Genomic DNA, 18,895 nt, shown 5'->3' on the forward strand with positions numbered 1-18,895 from the left:
TTTTAAACAAATGCATTTTAAACTAATGCATTTTACACAAAATGCAGTGTAAATCCTTAAGTTGCCAGAGGAGTGTCATGAGTTAGTGTGCTTGAAGAGCCAAACAAGAACAAAAAATTAGTTCTAACTCTGCTTGTTCCAAGGGCCCAAAACTGTGAACAAATCTGTTTGTTTTTTTGGTTTTTTTTTTAACGTTCAGTTGTTTAAGTATTGACTTTGGGGGGGGAAAAAGGCTCTGTAACCTCCAAACTAATGACAGTCCTTATCAGAAAGGTTCTCTAAAACTATTTGGTGTGTGAGAAATAATACCATGGCAACAAGAGGTTTGCTTTTGGCAGCATCCCTCAGTGCTCCTAGGGGAATGAAGTGGGAAGTGATAGTGGTCAGGACTTTGGGATGCTCAGGCAGAGAAAGAATAAGATGATGCTGGTAACTGAAAGGCAGCAGGCCTTCTCACTGCTGCTGTATCAGACAAGCCTCACAAATCAAAACTCTCCTTCAGATGCCCAAATTATATTTCTGTTGGCTAAGACTTTAAAAACTTTGAAAAGTTGCTTGAATTAACAGCTGTCTTTGGCTTGGTTTTTCACCTTAGTCAGTTGTTTGTATATCTTCCTTGCCTCCTCTTTGGATTCATTTTAATGCTGTATGTGCTTTAACTTTCTCCAATTACTTTTAAACTTGCATTTTTTGAAGCAAACCTATGACTCCACAACTCATCATGCCCTCATTCTCTCTTTAAAGAATAGGAAAACAATTAATTATTTTCCAGCATTGCATACTGCTGCCTTCCACCCTGTTAAATTCAAGCATACCTTTCTACAAGACCGCAGCAAACCACTGGTTTCTTTTCACCATTAAAAAAGTATGAAGCAATTGACTAGGGAATGTTTCTGTCCAGCTATCTGTCATTGTGATGTCCTACCTTCCAAAAACTTTGAAGAAAGAAAGAAAACTTTGGTACCTGCCTTTGACAATACTATAAATATCAGCCTGTGAGAGGGCAGGGGTGGCTCAGCTGTTGGCTGTAGTAGGTGAAGAACCAGAAGAAAAACACCTCCTCCTCTTGGTATGAGAGTGGAAAGAAGAATGCAAAATAAAATAAAACTCATTATTAATATCCAATTTTAAACATTTAATAGTGCACTTATTGAGTATATTCTGTACAGACATCTATAGCAAGTTAAACATTTTCCTTTCTCTCGCGTAGATCATACTCATGTAAAGCACATTTACAATAGAAAACATACTTGAGGTACAAAAACCCGAAAAGAATATCTGAGGTATAAATACAGGTATATTTTAAATAATCTTTATCATGCTTAATCTATGTTTGACAGTACACTGTGGGCAAGTATACATGTTTACAATAGAATGGTATGTACAACATACAATTTTACAAATTCAAAAGTGTTTGATGTAGAAGAATATACAAGGTTTTCCTACTCATGAGGAACATTGTTACAGGAAGTACTACATTATTTGCCATTTATAAAAAAAAATCTTCATCAAAAAAGCTTAAAATAATACTGACAATGGTAAAAAGTCTCAGTCAAGATTCCATCTTTCAACTCATTCATACCCTAGCCACAAAATACATTTATCACTTAATACTGCACCTTGAAAGCAAATCTTTACCTTTACAGTAAAACCTACAGAAAGACATATTTCCAGAGGACCTCAGGATTTCCTACAGTTCATGTAAGTTGATTCTCAAGAAGGGGCGAATATCCCAAAGGGTTTAAAACACAACAAAATTGAAGACAAAACTGCACCCTCCTTTCTGCCTCCAAATGTAACCCTTCAAACTGCTGACATGCAGGTTCTGTTCATGTTAACATGCAGCTTTTAGGAAAACAGGCAAAGCAGGGGTGAGTAAGAGAAGGAGTTTGTGTGACTCTCCCTAGCCAAGTCACCCCAGCTGCTACTGCAGGAGTCCTGCCACCTCCTGGCACCACAACTCCAGTGTTGACTTTTTTCCTCTTGAGCCATTAGAATACAATAAAATATATAAAAGCTCATTAAAACACCTATAGATAACTCAGGTAGAAGTAAAAGTAATGGACATTTTTGTTTTATAACAACTGATGTTTTTGGCTCTCCTCACCATTGCAGACATTTCATTTCTAAGCTGCTACATTGCTCGAAAGTGTATTTACTTAAATTTGCTATAGAATTGCCCATCACTCCTAAAAGATCATCTGGATAAGGAGCGGACGGTAGCTGAAGCAAGCCTCTTGTAACATCTGCTTAGGGTTTTCAACAAGTTTAGAGCTGAGCAAAAGGCAGAACTAGCACATTCGAAGGATGGCTACTCCTGGTCCACAGGGGAGTCCCATTCTAGGTTGAACTGTATCCAGCATACTAAAATCCATTCTGGTTGCCTATCAGTGTACCAGACACATTTCAAATTCAACTTCTTCTATCCTTTCAACCATTAACACACTCATTCACACTTTAATCTCTGTGCAAACCTTTCTCTGCTTATCTCAGTGAGAACACATTGAAGAGTACCAACTATTCCAGTGGATACACCAGTCCCTCAATGCACTACAAATAAAATGACATGAGTATGTACATAAAGCTAAGTATTTCACATGGGAATGATGAGCCTTCACCATATTTCATAATATATTTTGCATTTAAAGAAATTTGCTTCTCAGAAGCAATTACCATCTAATAGGATTTTTTTTAAAAGATTTTTAGTTTTTGCACAGTTCTCCTATGTATTCCAGTCGAGGCCTACACTATAGACCTTACACAGACAGGAAGCAGCTTTAAAGTGTATGGTATGGCTACAGTCCTATAGTAATGCTCACAGTCAAGTTCTCACGCTGCCATCCCTCCATGACACGACTTGCAGGTGGAACACAGGTCTGGTCTGCAGCGTGCAAGTCTCAGTTTTGGGTAATGTCTATGTTGCTGAGGTGGGGAGCGCATGGCTGTTCCTCTTCAGTAGTCACCTGGATTTTAGTTCCTTGCTCTCAGGACTCTGCTGACTGAAAGAGTCTCGTATCTTAACAACTTCTGATGCACACAAGTGTCCGAAAGACTTGGTGTACCAGTCTGGCATGTGGCCCCTGTTGTGTGGAGGAAAAAGTAATGATGAGGAAGGTACTAGTGACTTTGTACATATTTTCTTAGTCACAATCAAATCTTTATGTAGCTGGTTAAATCCCTGACTAGGAAATCTCCTTAGTACTGTTTACTGGGCAGCTCAACCCTACTAGTATATAGATTTGCTCAACCGCAGGTTTGCCGCAGCAAGGAAAAGTTATGGAAAGTTTTGTGACAACCCGGTCTTCTTTACTAGCTTAGTATTAAAATTAACATGTATTAAAATTAACATTTTAACATTAATTTAATTAACATTAAATTAATATTAAAATTAACATGAACACTTGCATCCAATGTGACTATTAGAGGAAAGGGTGGGGTTGTATACCAATAGGGATGGTGGAGCACATACTGGAGGCTTCTAATGCAACAAACTACTGCTGCCAGAGGGGCACTGAAGCCAACTTTCTGTGACATCTGAGAGACCTATGTGCTTGCCTTTGGGAAGGGTGTACTACTAACATCTGTTGAACCGTCCAAGTTTTCCACTGACCACACTGAAAATATACAAGAGAAGTTACCACCTCCAAAGGACAAAACGGAATTTCCTACCTTAAATCAATTCTGCACATGTAGGTAAGTTTTGATTTTCCTGACCCGCAGGGCTCAATCAGATACCTCGACAGGAGCACATTGACTCTAACACCTGCCACAGGAGCCCGCTCGTGGTCCACTGAGGTTGCTAGAAGCACACAGGCTCCCTTGGGGAAGTTTGTTCTCCATGTCCTAAGAAAAAAGAAGAAAACCAAAAATCTTTTATTTGACAAACAGTAAGTCAAACATTTAATAAGAATTCAAATTATGCACAAATAGATATTTACCAATATAGCTGATATGATAAAGAAGTAAGCAAGGTTGCCATTTGTGTAGGATATAAACATCATTGTATATGAATGCCTTACCTTAAGACTACGAAGTCCCTGGCTGGCTGAGGTGCCATGCTGTTCTGGACATACTGATATATATCTGTCTGGCTATCCAAAGGCTCAATTACTTTGGACTCTATAAGATCTTCATCCCAAAGATGCTGCTCTTTAAGTAAACGATTTAAAACATCCTCTGGTGTAGCTGAGATTTCAATGGTAGTTTTCCATAATCGGAGTGGGGGTCCTTCACACACCTGGGGAAAAGTAGCAGAGTCCTTAATTTTACTCTCCCTTACACTTTCTTTTTCAAGTTTATTTTTTTAAGAATCTTTTGAAACACTTCTCCATCTGGTAGTTCTGAGCTGTACAAGATCAGGAATGAAAAACTTCTTTCCTACTGTCTGCAGAGTGACTCAGCTTGTTAAGGCTTTGCATGTGTGAGTGAAGGCGTGTAAATTCAATACAGTGAACATTCCTGGGCTGGATAAACAGAAGAAAACAAATCAGTGCATGCTGGCAAACTACTGCTGAAAGACATGGTGTTTCTATATGGTGTGCAACTGCACCACAAAATCAAGACTTTTTTCCTAGTATCTATCTGCGAAGTAAAGATGTATACTGAACCTTCTGTAATATCCTATGTCACAAGTGAGTTAAACCCCAGAGCTGTGGTGTGAGTGGCAGGGTGCGTACCTTCTTGTACGCCAGCTCTGCTTGTTCTGATGTGGAGCAGCTGACCCAGCCTTTAAACTTGTCCTTCATCTCCTTGAGCAAGTCATCCACGCAGTCCTGGAGGTAGCAGTGGTAGTCAGAGGGCTCAGTGTTGCTGCTGCTGCCCCGGAGCTCCTCCAGGCTGAGGGGACGCAGGTCCTGCTCTGTGTACGAGTTCCGACCCCTACTCATTTCTTCCGGTATCTGAGGGGTGACAAGGCAAAATCATCCTCTTGCAGCTCTCTCCCCAGATCACTGCATTAGTCTAGCAGCTCAGTAGCCGCAGGGATGTGTGTATGTTAGTTTTGTAAGTGATGGCATGTGTATGTGTCAGGTTAAACACTCAGCATGAAGAAATGACAAAATTAAGTTTGTGACTTTGATTTAACTCAAATTAGTCTCTCTTTTATGGGGTGTCTTATTTTATTCTGTGGAGTATCCCCCTTTACTACACAACTAGATTCATTCCCACAGCACAGTTTATCCTGTAAACTGAAGGAAGAAGGGAACATTGTCAGCTGCAAGAAAAGAGACAGGCACGTCTTCAGTTGAGGGCTCTGAAAAGATTTGATGACAGTGAGGAAAACCAGGACTCTACTTGTCTGGTTCTCCATCACAGGCCCTAGAGGGAGCATGCTTTAGTTCCTACAGATCCTTCAACCTATGGTTTGACAGTGTTACGTTCCAGGATGCTTTTGTGGCCTGTCTTGCTAACTCTCAGGAATTTAAGTATAAAATGAGCACTGAAATTCCTGGAAATAGCTTCTTGCTTTGTAATTAGAGCTGAGGTCCACAGACCCTCATGGCTGCACAATAAAAATTTGAAAATGTATTCCAAATGCAGCTCAGATGCAGCAAAAATGTGCCAAACCCCACAACTGCCTCCTGACTTGAGAGCACCAGTGCCAACAAAAGAACTCTCTTCCCTTCTGGCACCACTTGTAATTCATGTATGCACAGAGATCAGGAAGCAAAGGTTTTTAAAAAGCTATTCATCATGTGTTAAGTGTCATTAAAATAAAGAGACATTCTTAGCTTTTCATTATACAGCAGATCTAAGACATCTCAATCAATATTCCACCCATCAGTTTTGTAAACAGGTGTTTTACCTGAAAGAGTTTCTTGCATTCAGCAATCATATGAGCTAGCCCTTGGGTTGCAGCCAGATTTTCATTTAGGTCCTTTTGATCGGGTTTGCCCAGGCTTGGTTTCCTCTGCATCACCCTTCACAGGGGAAAAGAGCACACACATACACAAATCCAGTTATTTGTTGCAGAGCAAGAGACATGTTTGGGAAAAAAACAGAACGATTCCCACATCTGCTGGTGATTTGGAGCAGTGCTGCCCGGTACCAAACATTGGCATGGTGTTGCCAACTTCTCTTGCTACTCTTTCTAAGCCTTTTCTTTGGAAACCCCTCCCCCCACTCACATTTTTTTTTCCTTCTCACGAGTTTGTTTATATTTTAACAAATCTCCAGCAAAAGGTAAGATGCCATAACCATTCCACAGCCGGTGCTCTGTGAGGTGATCACAGCTGGCAGGATCAATCCCAGACTGTGCCTGTTGCACATCACTGCCAGCTGTGCTATGGGACCAGCAGCAGTGAGCCCTGCTCCCAAAAACCTACCTTGGGGAAGAATTCTCTCTTTTGAGCGTGTTCAAGTGGAAGAGGGAAGGTGCTAAGCAGACAGCCAGGTTTGTTGGTGTCATCTGGTTTTCCTTCACTGCAGCTGTGACATCACTCAGGAAATAGAGAAGAATCTGGAGGACCTCCCTGTTCTCATCAGGTAAAAGCATAATGGCAGCCTTGATAGCCTGGAGACGCTGATCCTTTGGCACATCTGCATAATATTAGTAATTCTCTCATCAGCCCATTGATTTTCCACACACACAGCATGAATACATCCCAAAGCAAACTCCAGCTTCAAATATTTGACTCGAGTTTGAAGTGATTTCCTTCAGGATGCATACCATTTGTAGGAAACATGAAGGAATGCTTTTTAACCCACTGGTTTAACTACCCTCAGCTATTTCCTGCCTCACAAGAAATGCAAGCAAGAAGCTGTGCCTAGGCCAGAGTTAATTTTAGATTTAGCTTCAGCAGCTACATGCTCCCGCAGAGGCACTAAAAGGACAGAAGCCTGGATTCAGGCAGAGAACGAGCAAACATAGTCCAGCCAATTTAGAAGTTCTCTGGCTTGCAAAAAAATTTAAAACATGAATGCATTTTAGAATAGGTAAATTAAATAAATTAGCTAGCAAACCTTTTCAACAGTGATGTCATAAAACATCCAGAAAGTGCTTTACCGACCAGAGAGGGTTACTTTATTGAGCAGATCATTCAAAGTCATGCGGTGGAAAAAGAAAGTCCACGCTGTGAAGCCCCATACCATTAAACAGCTCCTTGGTTACGAACAACAAACAGCCATTGGAAAGGTTTGATGTGTCTTTATATAAAGCTTTCTCCTCCAAACTTGAAAGGAACAAAAAATGAAATAACCCAGACCAGATCTGCTTCTTATAAAGGGATTTCCAATAAGCCAGCTCTGAAGACAACATCTGAGTCTTGAGCATTTGTATCATCATTAGCAGCCTACCACCCTCACTGCATGTCTCACAATACGCATGGTGCTACCCAGACAGTAAATTGATATTTGCTTTGGGCTTCAGCAACTTTGTAAGGCTAGCAGGTGAGCTTAGTAAGCAGCTTTAAGCAAAAATATACTGTTTTCCATGCTCTCCTCTCAATCAGCTCAAAGCACATTTAAGCCATGCGCATTCCAGTGTGCAGCCTGGTGCATAGCACCAAAGCAAAGGGAAATTTTTCCCTTTGCAGGGAAGCAAAATTTACAGCTGTTTTAAGGCTCTTTGCTTTACACAAAGATAATACTTCCCGACCACCTCTGGGAATTCCTCAGACCTACCACCTGCAAAAGGAAAGGAACAGAAACTCTGCAACACTCTGTCAAACTTTTTTTGGCTCTAAACCCACAGAGTTGCTGTTTAATATGCATGGAAGTGGAGAGTCTGATTAATTTTCTCCATAAACCTGTTTGGGAATCCAAACACACACACAAAAATGCTTGCACTGAAAAAATGGTCTGTACGATATTTTAAAACATCATCTCCACCTATAGAGCACTGACGGAAATTCCTGTAACCTTTTTGTATTTATTTCTTTTCACAAGCATTGATAAAATCAATTTTTTTATGTGATTTACTCTGAAAACTTTATAGTACTTATCTGTAAAGTAGTTACAAGTCAGTAACAGAAAAGCTTACCACTTAGAGGTTGTTTTTAAACAGCTGAGTGAAGAGTAGCAGAAAATGAACTATAAGAAAATAAAAATTTTTGGTAGCTGTGCCAATCCCCTTAAAATCCCAAACTCTGTTCATATACTGTTTGCTCTGCTCGTCTACTTAGCCACATTAGATGTGGCTTATTTTCAAACTATAATACCAAGTATGCTCAAAAAAAAGAATATTTAGAGCAAGTGACGAAGGATTTATATTTGTTCCTGAGTTAGAAAGGTAAAATTAAAAAGAACTTGTACTATAAATTGTTATAAAACTACAATACAAAAAGTCCATTTGTTAGAGGCAGCCTGAACTGTAACAGTTACTGGAGAAAGGCAAAGACCAACATAAGAAACACGTGTAGCGCCCAGGACAGCAGTGGCACAAAGTTCAACCCTTGCTACACAAATGACCACTTGTTACCTGCTGTACAATCTCACTACTTACACTGGTATATCTGTAAGAAGGTCTCAGAGAGTTTGTTGGTCATGAGAGGCTCAGGGAGATCACGGAAGAACTGCTTTAACATGTCTGCTACATCATAGGCAGACTGGCCTTCATAGTTGACACTGTCTGTGGAGCTCTCATTCATCTGACGCAAAGCCTGAATTCTTGATTTCACTCCAGATTTCCTAAACAGTCCAACCTAAATACACGTATAAAAGTAAATGCATTTATAAGGAATCTAGAAAATCTGAAATGTAAGCATCCTCTTTAGCTTCTTACATACGGGCTCTAATTTTGTGGAAAGATTTCCACGCATTAATTATCTATTTTGTCCTGTGTTGAGTCTACTTTTTTCAGTCTGACCCAAGAACAATAAAAACAAATGGAAAGCTGGAGAATAACAAAACACACCTGATCCAGACAGTGGTTGCGGAGGTACCGCATGGCTTGCTGAATGCTCTGGGGAAGAGGCTGCCCCGTGCGCTGCACATTCACTTGCAGTGGTACTCCAAACACATTTCGGTCTTTATAGTCTGGCACCTTTATTCTTTTCATAAACTTTGGTACTGCCCTATTTAAGCAAAGGGAATGACACATTAAATTAAACCTCAGTTGATTATTTATCTTCTGTGTTTCCAGTAATTTGGAAAGTAAGTGAAAATAAGTGAAACACTTTTAGTAACATGAACAATAGTGACAGTATAAATTAGTTAATCTACTCAGGGCTGGAAAGGGTGAGAGGAAAGAAAACAAGAGTTTCTCTAAGAGAAAGGCTTGACATTTGGGGCAGTATGCTACCTCTAAGTATTAATGTGGTGCCACTCCATCAATATTAGGAGGACGAAAGCTACGGGGTAAAACTGCAGGGGCCAGATTGAATTGCAAAAGAGTCAAAATAAATCTTGCGGTCAGTGACCCCTTATAACACTGCTTCTTTAGGTTTCAGGAAAGATGGGCATGTGAACAATGAGCTTTTGTATGTCAACTACTTGTTCTGCAAAGTCCTCAAACTGGGTCCACCACCCACCAGTGTGCAGAACAGCAGGAAACTGATGTAATACATTTGAGTTTGTCAGCTAAAAACTTCAGCTCTATAAACAACCCCTTTGAGGGACCCCCCTCCTTGTCAGCCAGTGACTTTTGTTACCCCCACCTCCCACTCCAGTTTCATTGAGAGGCCTTTCCATCTGCTTATGACTCCAAGGGAAAAGTTGCTAAACACAAAAGAATGATTTACCCCTGCGTTCTCCAGAGTATTGGTTTTATAAAGGGGAAAAAAAGGGCACTAAAATGTGAAAATATTGAGGTCATTTTCCTAAACAGGGAAGAAAGCTAATGTCCAGTGTAACAACTAATAGGACACAGTAGCACTGAAAACAGGGAGACATTTAACATTTCAACATGCAATACAGCTATAAAAACAGTGCATTGGATTTACAGCTGACTAATCTGTTACACAGTAAAACAGAACCAATTTATATTGCCATACAGTTAAGTTTAGGGCATTATTGATACATGTATGAATAATACTTGCTTTGTCAAAAAACATGCCAATGGAATGTGAAAAAACACATTGCGATCTCCACTGAGAATCTGAAGCATGCAGGGATAACTGGTCAATACTTATTTCTGTCTTTCAGAACAAACAACTTCTGTATTTAGAAAGACTGACATAATAACAGCCTTTGAACAGGAGGTACTTTGATGCTGAAGCTAAATACTCTCTGTGACTCCTGGGAAAGGGAGGAGGCTGGCCTGTGGTAGGGACAAGAAAAATTTTATTTGCGTCCTTTGCATCCTGAAGGTTACACAGGCTGTACTGCAGATACAATAATAAAAGAGCTTTCTATTTCATTCTTCTGACAAAAAAATATTCAGCTGGGTTACAAAAACCTGGCCACACCAGAAACTGCTGCCTGCAAAAAACTCCAGGGTTCTCCCAAACTTTCTTCTTTGCTCCATCTCTTTTGCTAATTGATTTATAGTGCCTTAGAAAGGGAAAACAAAATTTTGGCTATTACCACTAGATACTAGAATTAAGAGAAATTTACGTTGTTTAATTACATAATTATGTTAAGGAAATAATGCAAATATTTAAGAATAACTGAAGAAAAGCAAGCATTTTAATACTGATGGCAATTTGTGCCACTGCTTGATAACTGCCTCAATAAAGGAGTGGTCCTTCTTTAGCTATAGATACTGAACACCTTCCTCTTCTGAAAGCTGATCTGTACTTCATTGCTTTGGTTCTCTCACATGTCCCCATAAACACATCTCTGAAGCCTAATACAATTACACTTACGTAAAGGGTTAGTGATTTTAGCCCCATCTTAGGAAACCATAAATCACTGTCAGCACAGCCTGGAGGAAGAAGTGCAAATATGGAAAAAGAGGGATTGGGCAAATGCATTACATCTTTCCAAACGTCACCTGGGACAGGCACAACTGTCATGCTCGCATAGTCGGGCTCTATACAGAGTGCTGTGTCCTTACCAGCTGAAACCATGCTTGTTGGAAGGTGTGTACTTCTCCAGGAGGGCAGTCAGCTTCAGGAGAGAGTACTTCTGCAGCAGGTTCATCTGTGCCACGGACTGGCAGCTGATCTGCAGTGATGCCGAGCTGAGGCTGGGCCGGTGGGAACTCTGGAAGCTGTGCCACCTTAGCTTGTGCCTGTGGAGAAGATGGGAGACAGAGAAAGGGTAGGTTACTGAAATGTCTCTGCAAGACATGTGCAGGAATTAACGCAAATGTACTGCTGACATCCCTGCCCTTGGCGGCTGCATTCTTCTGAGATTTCACAGGCATCAGCCAGCGGCGTCTCTGCCTCACCTGGCGTGATGCAGCATGGGCAGGTGCTTCGCATGGGAATGTGCACTCTGAGCTGACCCACAGCTCAGTGCTAGCTACACAACTTTGCCCTAGCAAATATCCTCCAAGGGCTCCAACACCCTTCTCCCAAAGTCCTTTCAGTATTAGGGCAGTGGGAATCAAAAAACTCCATTAAGAAAAAATGGCATGAATTTTTAAGACATATCAAATAGGAACTCTGTGCTTCTATAAGTCCTATTTATACAAGAAGCTGTAGATGACTAAATGATTTGCACTACTTTTAAAAGAAATCTGGAAACACAGCTAGAAAGAATTAAAATCCTTGTACTACTCACAATACAAAACACAGTCATGGTAAAACTCCCAGCAGAATCTGGAGGCCACTGGAACTCCCCCAGTCTCCCACTGTGCTACAGTGATCAAGAGAAAGTAATCAAGCCTCATTTTCCCCACAGATTTAGTGCCCCAGCATGCTATTAGAAACAGCCTGCTACTGAAAAATGCAATTTTTTGAAAGAGTCTAAAAGTCAAGGCTTTTAGTACACACTGACACAAACCAGAACATACTTACTCTTGGCTCTCCTAGCCAACTTAAAAAGTGTTTAATCCTACTTGATGGCTCTCCCCTCCTATGCACCATTTCAGTTGGAAGAATTATTGTGCCCCAAAACTGTGTTAACATTGCTTTTTCAATTACAACTCAGGCTGAACCTACAAACATACAGCTATGAATTGTAGGAACCACAAAGTCTTGCCCAAACATTTCTCTTGCCCATAGCAGTTTTGGGAAACAATGGAACAGCACATGTGCGCTTGAACAGCCACAGCTTCTACTAAATCTTAAGTAAGTGTGGTGCAGCTACTACAGGGCTGCTTGGGCTGGAGGGGACATCCCCATGCCACCCCAAGTGCTAAGGCTTGTGATCTCACCTGCTGGAACGTGTCAGTGATGCACCAACCCCAGAGTCTCTCCTGTCCTGGATCCCTGTGGGCTCTTCCGTTTCATTCAGTGAATTCCCTGTACTGTCCAGGTCACTTGGTGTTCTTCGATCATTATCTACATCAAGGTGAATCTGCTTTGGAGAGGAAGGACATGGGGAGATGGAGTCGAGTGCTGAGTCAGAATCCCCTTCATCTGAGAACTTCTCTGACCACTGGTTCACTATCCTCTGCATCCCTTTGACATGGTACAGGATGTCGTCTAGTTCTGGGAATATGTCTTCATTTTCAAGGTCGGCCAGGTCGCTTGTACTGGAATACAGGATTGAACCTGGCACATTGTCGTAAATACTCAGGCGGCTGCTCATTGAACTGGAGGAGTTGCGCCTTTTTCCCATGCCTAGCTCTTTGGAGCTGTCGCCACTGTTCTCCCTCTGGAGGGTGAGGTGGCTGTGTCCATGGAAACTCCCTGTCCTCCAGTTCACAGAGGTGTTGCCTTCTGTCGGGGAGAAATTGCCATTGGAGAGCGCTTTGGGAAAAGTGCCAGGCTTATGATCCTCAGGGATAAAAAACACGGTGTCTTCCGCAAAACTGCCCCGGTTCTTGAAGTTCTGCTCCATCACATCGCTGAACGTTGACTGATTGAAGGGATCAAAGCCTTCCAGGTACATGCCCACCCTTTTGTTGTAGGCACTGAGGCTGCGTGTTCGTGTGACAGGACTGGGCGTACTGACAGCACTGCTCGTCTCAGACTGACTGCTGCTGCTGCTGGTCTGCGTGGAATTGGAGACGCTCCTCTTTCGTACCATAGGGAAGTTGATGTGGTTGCCGTTGAGGGTGGAAATCTCCACGCAGTTAAGTTGTTTCAGTTTATCTTCATCCATGCCCTCCTGCAGGATTGGCCCACTAATAATCAGGCCAAGCTTTGAAGGAGCTTTGCTCTTGCCATGGTGAGAACTCTTGATTTTAAGACTCTCCATTCTCTTCAGCAGGCTCTTTGTTTTGGACTTGGCATTCTTCTCGTTGGCTTTTGTGTTGAAGCTGAAGCTATTCAGTTCCCTGGGCGAGGGCAGGCTGCTGAATGAGTCATCGTTGGCTACAAAATTGCTCGATGAACAGACGCTCACTACCGAGTTTGTCCTGGTGGTAGATGCCTCGCTCTGCAGGGTTGGCTGGTGGCTGCTGGTGCTGCTGATGCTCAGAATAGAAGCCACCTCCTGGCGTTCGCTGAGGTCTGTGAGCACACTCTCCCGGCTTGCTGCGTTTGTCAGGTGAGGAGCTTCTGGGGATGGGATATTCAAGTCCGGTTTTGGAGGGAAGACATCAAACTCTTCAAGCCTCGACCACCTCTTGCTGTCCCTCTGAAAAGTCCATTTGCCACTTATTGCACAAGGTTCATCTTCATCTGAATCTTCACTCTGCAAAGAAGAGTGCCGAAAGTATTGCTTGCAAACTGCTCAAACAGCAAAGGTGGTTGTATTTTAATACAATGTCCACTAAACTGCTTTAAGCACGACCTTGTTCTCACTGAATTTAAAGTGAAAACAGTCTTTTACTTCAGGGAGAGAGAGGAAGATTAGGCCATAAAGCCTGTAACGGGAAAAGATAACATGGTACAGGCAATATATTTTAACTGTTTTTAAACGCTAAAGATATATCCTTCATAAAAAGAAACAAGCAACACAATCTACTTCAAATTGCTCTATTTTGAAAAACCCTAGTATCCATAGACTTAATTAATTGGTCACAGTGGATAGCCCTCACATCAATGGAAATTCCTGGCATGCATAACATTTTAAACTGGAGTCATTCAGGGGTTGGGGTCCCTCTGGACTCTCTCCAAAGCTGCACTTTGTTGATAGTGGCTATATGTTTATACTCCTCTTTGCAATTACGAGATGTTTCTCATACATTCTGAATTTTAGTGGCTTAATTCCTTACCCATTTGGGAACTCTGAACAGCCTCCTCACTGTGACTAATGAGACAGCAAAAGAGCTCCTGCACTGCTGGAGTGTGATGGCTCCAGGCTCCTACCTGGTCCACTCTTCCTCCCACAGGCTAGCAGCTAACATTTTAAGAATGTTCTGTGAATTCTCTACTTCAGTCTAGCTTCAGGCAAACTTTAACACTCGTAGATAGTAAGCAGCAAGAGCTCACTGACAGTGTAGCACGTAAGTAAATTGTAAATAACATGTTTGATGTATGAGTAATGCTTAGAGTACAATTACACATACATCAATTACGCCTACAATCTTTTCATCTAAATACTGAAAGGGAATGATCCTGACCTATTTGGTCTTCCAAATATATGGAAAGTTTCACGTTGGAGGAATAAAACCAATGAAGATATTTTAATATGACACCATGAAACCACAAAATAATCTTTGGTGTTTAGAGTAAGAAACACTAATAGCCACCCAGCTCCATGAATTTCACTTCATTTGTTTAACTTGCTTTAATTTCAAAACAAACACATATGCATGCCCCAAAATGTAACTATTTGTGTGCCAAGACTACAAACATTCATTCTTTGAAAAACAAGTAAATTATTCATATTTCAAGTAGTTTACGTATGCATACTTCAGATCCTGATTATCTCCTACTTTCACTTTTTTCTTTTTATAGGACATTTCATCAGCTCAGGAAAATAAGTGAAATACTGTATTTATTTCTTATGACCAAATACGTATGAGACACAGAGCAAGCATAATTTTCTTTGCCTCCCAACTACTGCAAACTACTTTTGTCCACGACTCAGATGAAAACCCAAGAATTCTGGCTTGCTTATGAAAGTTTTCAGCAGGAAAAAAGTAGTCTGAAACTGCCAGAGGATAATAATGGTGGTTTGGGGGTGAATGAGATTGATTGGAAGAAAAAAAGGAGAAGTAATTTTAATTTGCAAAGAAGTCAGTGGAAACATAAAGAAACATGTTTCTGTCAGCAGAATTCTTCCCTTGTGCTAAAAAGCTTTAAAAGGTAAGTATTGATTTTACTGACAACAGTAACGAAAGGGAAGGCCCCAAGTCCATCTGCCAGAACAAGGGTGGTGAATGAAATTCAGGAAGGACTGAAACAAAAGCTAACATCCAGACTCTGGAAGATCTGAGGTTTGGATCTGAAGTCAGGTCTGGTCTAACCTCTAATATCAACACTGTTAACAAGGTTCACGAAAAAGGATGAGAAATCTTCTGGTGGTCATAAATGGCAATCCAGCTGTCTACCCCTACTTTTAAGGAGTTCCTACATATGCTGCCTCAGAGTGTTATCTTCTGGAGCTTGGATGCTCTTTCCAACATACCTCAAACAGATAGGGAAAGAGGGGATTAATTCCTGGTAAACAACCTCAGAGCATTTGTATGCATTCTTGTTTGGGGTAGGGCAGCATTGTATTGCCTTAACTCAGTCATCTTTATCTGCAGTTGTCATATCCCAGGGGACGGTATCAATTACTGATCCCTCCTAGGACACACACATAGTTTTAAGACAGCTATTGAGTGGTACCTTATTAGCAATTCGGCACTACCTTACTGAAATTACAGTAGATGCTCTCTTATTTCTCACCCTTCTCCACAGGAATCCTGAAGATTCAGGAAACACTTAATTCCTGCTCAGCTCCCTGGAGACATGTAAACTTTCTGAAAAGGTAGCTGTTGTATTCTGAAAATATACTGGAAAGGCAGCAATGTGCCTAATCCTCTTCTTTGCAGACCAAGCACAGTCTAACTGATCCTGTCTACATCATAATAAAATAATACAACTCTAACATGATGGCAGAGAACCAAAACCGAAGATGATGTCCAAGATGGTGGTCCTAACATAAAGGTCAGCTCACTGGGGCCATCAAGCCTACTCTATAAAAGCCTGCCTGAGTGCAGGCAGTAGGCATCAACACCAACAACCTCACTGGCAGAGAAGTCCAGGGCCTTTCACATTGGAAGCTGCATCCCAGGGAAAAGTTTGCTAGACAAACTTTACCCACTGCCAAGCCTTGCACTTTTCACTCAGTGAGAACATAAAAAGAGATGTAAGCAGATTTTTTTTTTTCTGTGTCCTTGCCAGGTTCTACTCAGGTGTAATCATAAACCAAAGCTAAACAATCTGCTAGATGGGTTTGTTTTTGGTTTTTTTTTTTTTTTCAGTTTTATTAACACATAATGCTGTAACAGAAGAATTAAATGAACTTACCCTTTTCCTGTGGGGACTAATTTCTAGCTTCATCACTGCACATTTGTTTAAAGTATTTAAGCGCCTGCAAAGAGCAAAGGAAACCATATTAAGAAAATACTCCAGTGTTTTGACATAGGCTATTCCAGTTCAAAGCTTTTGTGAAGGCTGTCCCCAAACTGCTCTGCATACAAATAGCCACAAGCAGAGTTTCAATTAGAGTCCTAATTTACTTAACTATTAACCCACTACATTTGGCTGTACTCTAACTTCAGAGGGAGAGAAGGATGACCATTTGCCACAATTACCTGAACCAAAGTAAAGAGAAGGTAATGGAAACTTGGACTAAATTGAGAAGTACATCACATCCTACAAATTGTAATCACTACATTTGTTCTAAATAGCAGACATCTGAACCCTGAAACACTCAACCTTGACAGACTAAAAATAACAGAAAAGTCTTCCAGTTTGACACTGCAAACATGTGACTATATTAAAAAAAGCATGCTGCTTTAAAATTGTACTTTATAAGCTGAAACTTCCCAGATGAAAACTTATTTTCCACTTACTAGATGCCTATTTTGCTTTTGAACAATGATTATATTCAATACAGTCCTGGGACAAGACCACTCATCAGTTGAAAAAAGAAGCTCAACCAGAACACAGACCCAATTTTTGCTTCCTAAACTGAAAGTTTCTATCATATATAAAAATATTTTTTGGAAGGACTGCCATTTAAACAAAAATAAATTGCTGTAGCAGCCTCTTTGTAAAATGTGACAGCAGTCTGAATACGTATCTTGAAGTACTGTCTGAATACATATGAGCATTCTTCTATTCCTCAGTGAGCTCATCTGGTCATCTCCTAGGTATTATTATCTTTCTTCTCCTCTCTTCCCCAGTCACTCAGAGTGCAGGACTGAGCACAGGCAACTTAAAACACAGCAAAATCCGGTGCTGTTTGTGACACAGCTCCAAGGCAGCTTAGGCTCAGCTAAGTGCAGGCTGCCATGGTCTCCTGCCCTTCTCCACGTCCTTGCCTTCCCAAGCACTGTTCCAAGGACATGGTTCAACTAAAATCTGTACTGGCAAAGTGTGGTTAGAGAACTGCCAGTGCTATGGCAAGGCAAAGGGAAGAAACAGGCTGGGCACAATGCAGAAAGCAGAAACACTGAAGCAGCAGCTTCATGGAAGTGATAGTTTAGTCCTGTGTCAATACTTCTGCCCATGAGGCTGTACTGTGGGTTGGATGAGGAAACTAACTGAGCTGAAAACCAATCTTCCAATATTTCTTGGAGTTAAAGTTCCTCTGGGTCAGTACCCTGAGCTGCATGAAGAGTAGTGTGTGGAACGAGGAGGCACAGGAGTAGGGCTGCCCCTTTCATTAAACTGGACCACAGCCCAAATTCAACAGAAGAAAAGCTGAGCTTTAAAAAGCCTAATTCATTCCAAAGGAAGTTGTATAATTTTCACATACAAATTCATTTGAGCGAAAGGCAAAGAAGAGCCTGTATCTGCAGTTTTGAAAAACTAAAAAAGAAAAGAAATGCTGACATGCCTATTGCTTCAAATGAATTTTCTCAGATTCATGAAACTTGTACTTGGATGTAGAAAATGTGTGCAGAGGGAGAATTACTAGTTTCTTCTCTTTTCCCTTGCCTTTTATGCACAGGATTGGCTGCAGATGGTATTTACACAGGGCTTGATCCTGAAGCCATCAAAGAAAACGGGAAAGCTGCTACTGATGCTTTCGCTGCAGGTCATGAAGCAAAAAAGAAAAGGCAGTTTGATCTATAATTAGACTCAGCCACAACACAGCAGAGAAGAAGAGAAACAGGAAGAATTGCCATGGGTCAAATAGCAGGGCAGTGGCAGGTTAGAAAAGTTATCCAGATCTCTCTTTTTTATCCAGATTTCATCTTTGCTCTGAATTTGGAAGGCAAAAGGCTCAGTCCTGCAGGCTACAGCTGCTGGGTACATGCACAAGTCCAGTGATTTCAGAGGAATTGTATTTATGGTGCGGGTGAAGGGTGAATGTCCCATCTACATGCTAGACACAAAACTGTTTGGTTTTTTTTTAAGAGGCCACACAAGAATCAGAAAGCTGCCTCCCTCTCTGCTATAAACACATTCTCCTCTCAAAGTCCTAGACCTCAAGACCAGGAAATATTAAACTGGTTTCAGTTCTATATTGTGTAATAATTTACAAATTTCACAGTGTTGCAACCTTTGACTTATGCAGAGAGAAGTTACCACTGAATCCCTGGATCAGGCTTTATCTAGCTCCAGCCTGTCTGACCACTAATAAAGACAATCTCTGATTTCACAAAGATTGCATCCCCAGACTTCTCTCCTACTCAACTAAAACCACTGAAATAGGTGGAAAAGGGCAGAGCAAAGACCTTTATTTTCACAGAGGGTATTTAAAAAAAAAAACTCCTGGCACACACCTCACAAAAATTAGTATAAAGGCAAGATAAGGTAACCCCCAATGAGTGAGGTTAAATTCAATAGCAGTGAGG

General features: G+C 41.1%; 1 protein-coding gene across 5 annotated transcripts in view; it reads right to left on the reverse strand.

The window, feature by feature from the left end:
* Positions 1 to 1,122: 1,122 nt before the first annotated feature.
* DLC1 (DLC1 Rho GTPase activating protein) overlaps positions 1,123 to 18,895 on the reverse strand; it is a 212,239-nt gene continuing 194,466 nt past the window's right edge. For all 5 annotated transcript variants that reach the window (XM_041474160.1, XM_041474322.1, XM_041474233.1 and 2 more), the window contains 11 exons: positions 16,395 to 16,458; positions 12,200 to 13,626; positions 10,934 to 11,110; positions 8,852 to 9,011; positions 8,441 to 8,639; positions 6,324 to 6,537; positions 5,804 to 5,918; positions 4,677 to 4,898; positions 4,020 to 4,237; positions 3,670 to 3,843; positions 1,123 to 3,080 (listed from right to left, as the gene is read on the reverse strand). In XM_041474160.1, coding sequence (XP_041330094.1) covers positions 2,960 to 3,080; positions 3,670 to 3,843; positions 4,020 to 4,237; positions 4,677 to 4,898; positions 5,804 to 5,918; positions 6,324 to 6,537; positions 8,441 to 8,639; positions 8,852 to 9,011; positions 10,934 to 11,110; positions 12,200 to 13,626; positions 16,395 to 16,458 — 3,091 coding nt within the window. In that variant the 3' untranslated portion in view covers positions 1,123 to 2,959. The remainder of the gene's footprint in view (positions 3,081 to 3,669; positions 3,844 to 4,019; positions 4,238 to 4,676; positions 4,899 to 5,803; positions 5,919 to 6,323; positions 6,538 to 8,440; positions 8,640 to 8,851; positions 9,012 to 10,933; positions 11,111 to 12,199; positions 13,627 to 16,394; positions 16,459 to 18,895) is intronic.

Source organism: Pyrgilauda ruficollis, unplaced genomic scaffold (genome assembly GCF_017590135.1).
Source record: "Pyrgilauda ruficollis isolate IOZ18807 unplaced genomic scaffold, ASM1759013v1 scaffold1, whole genome shotgun sequence".
NCBI classification, from domain to species: Eukaryota; Metazoa; Chordata; class Aves; order Passeriformes; family Passeridae; genus Pyrgilauda; species Pyrgilauda ruficollis.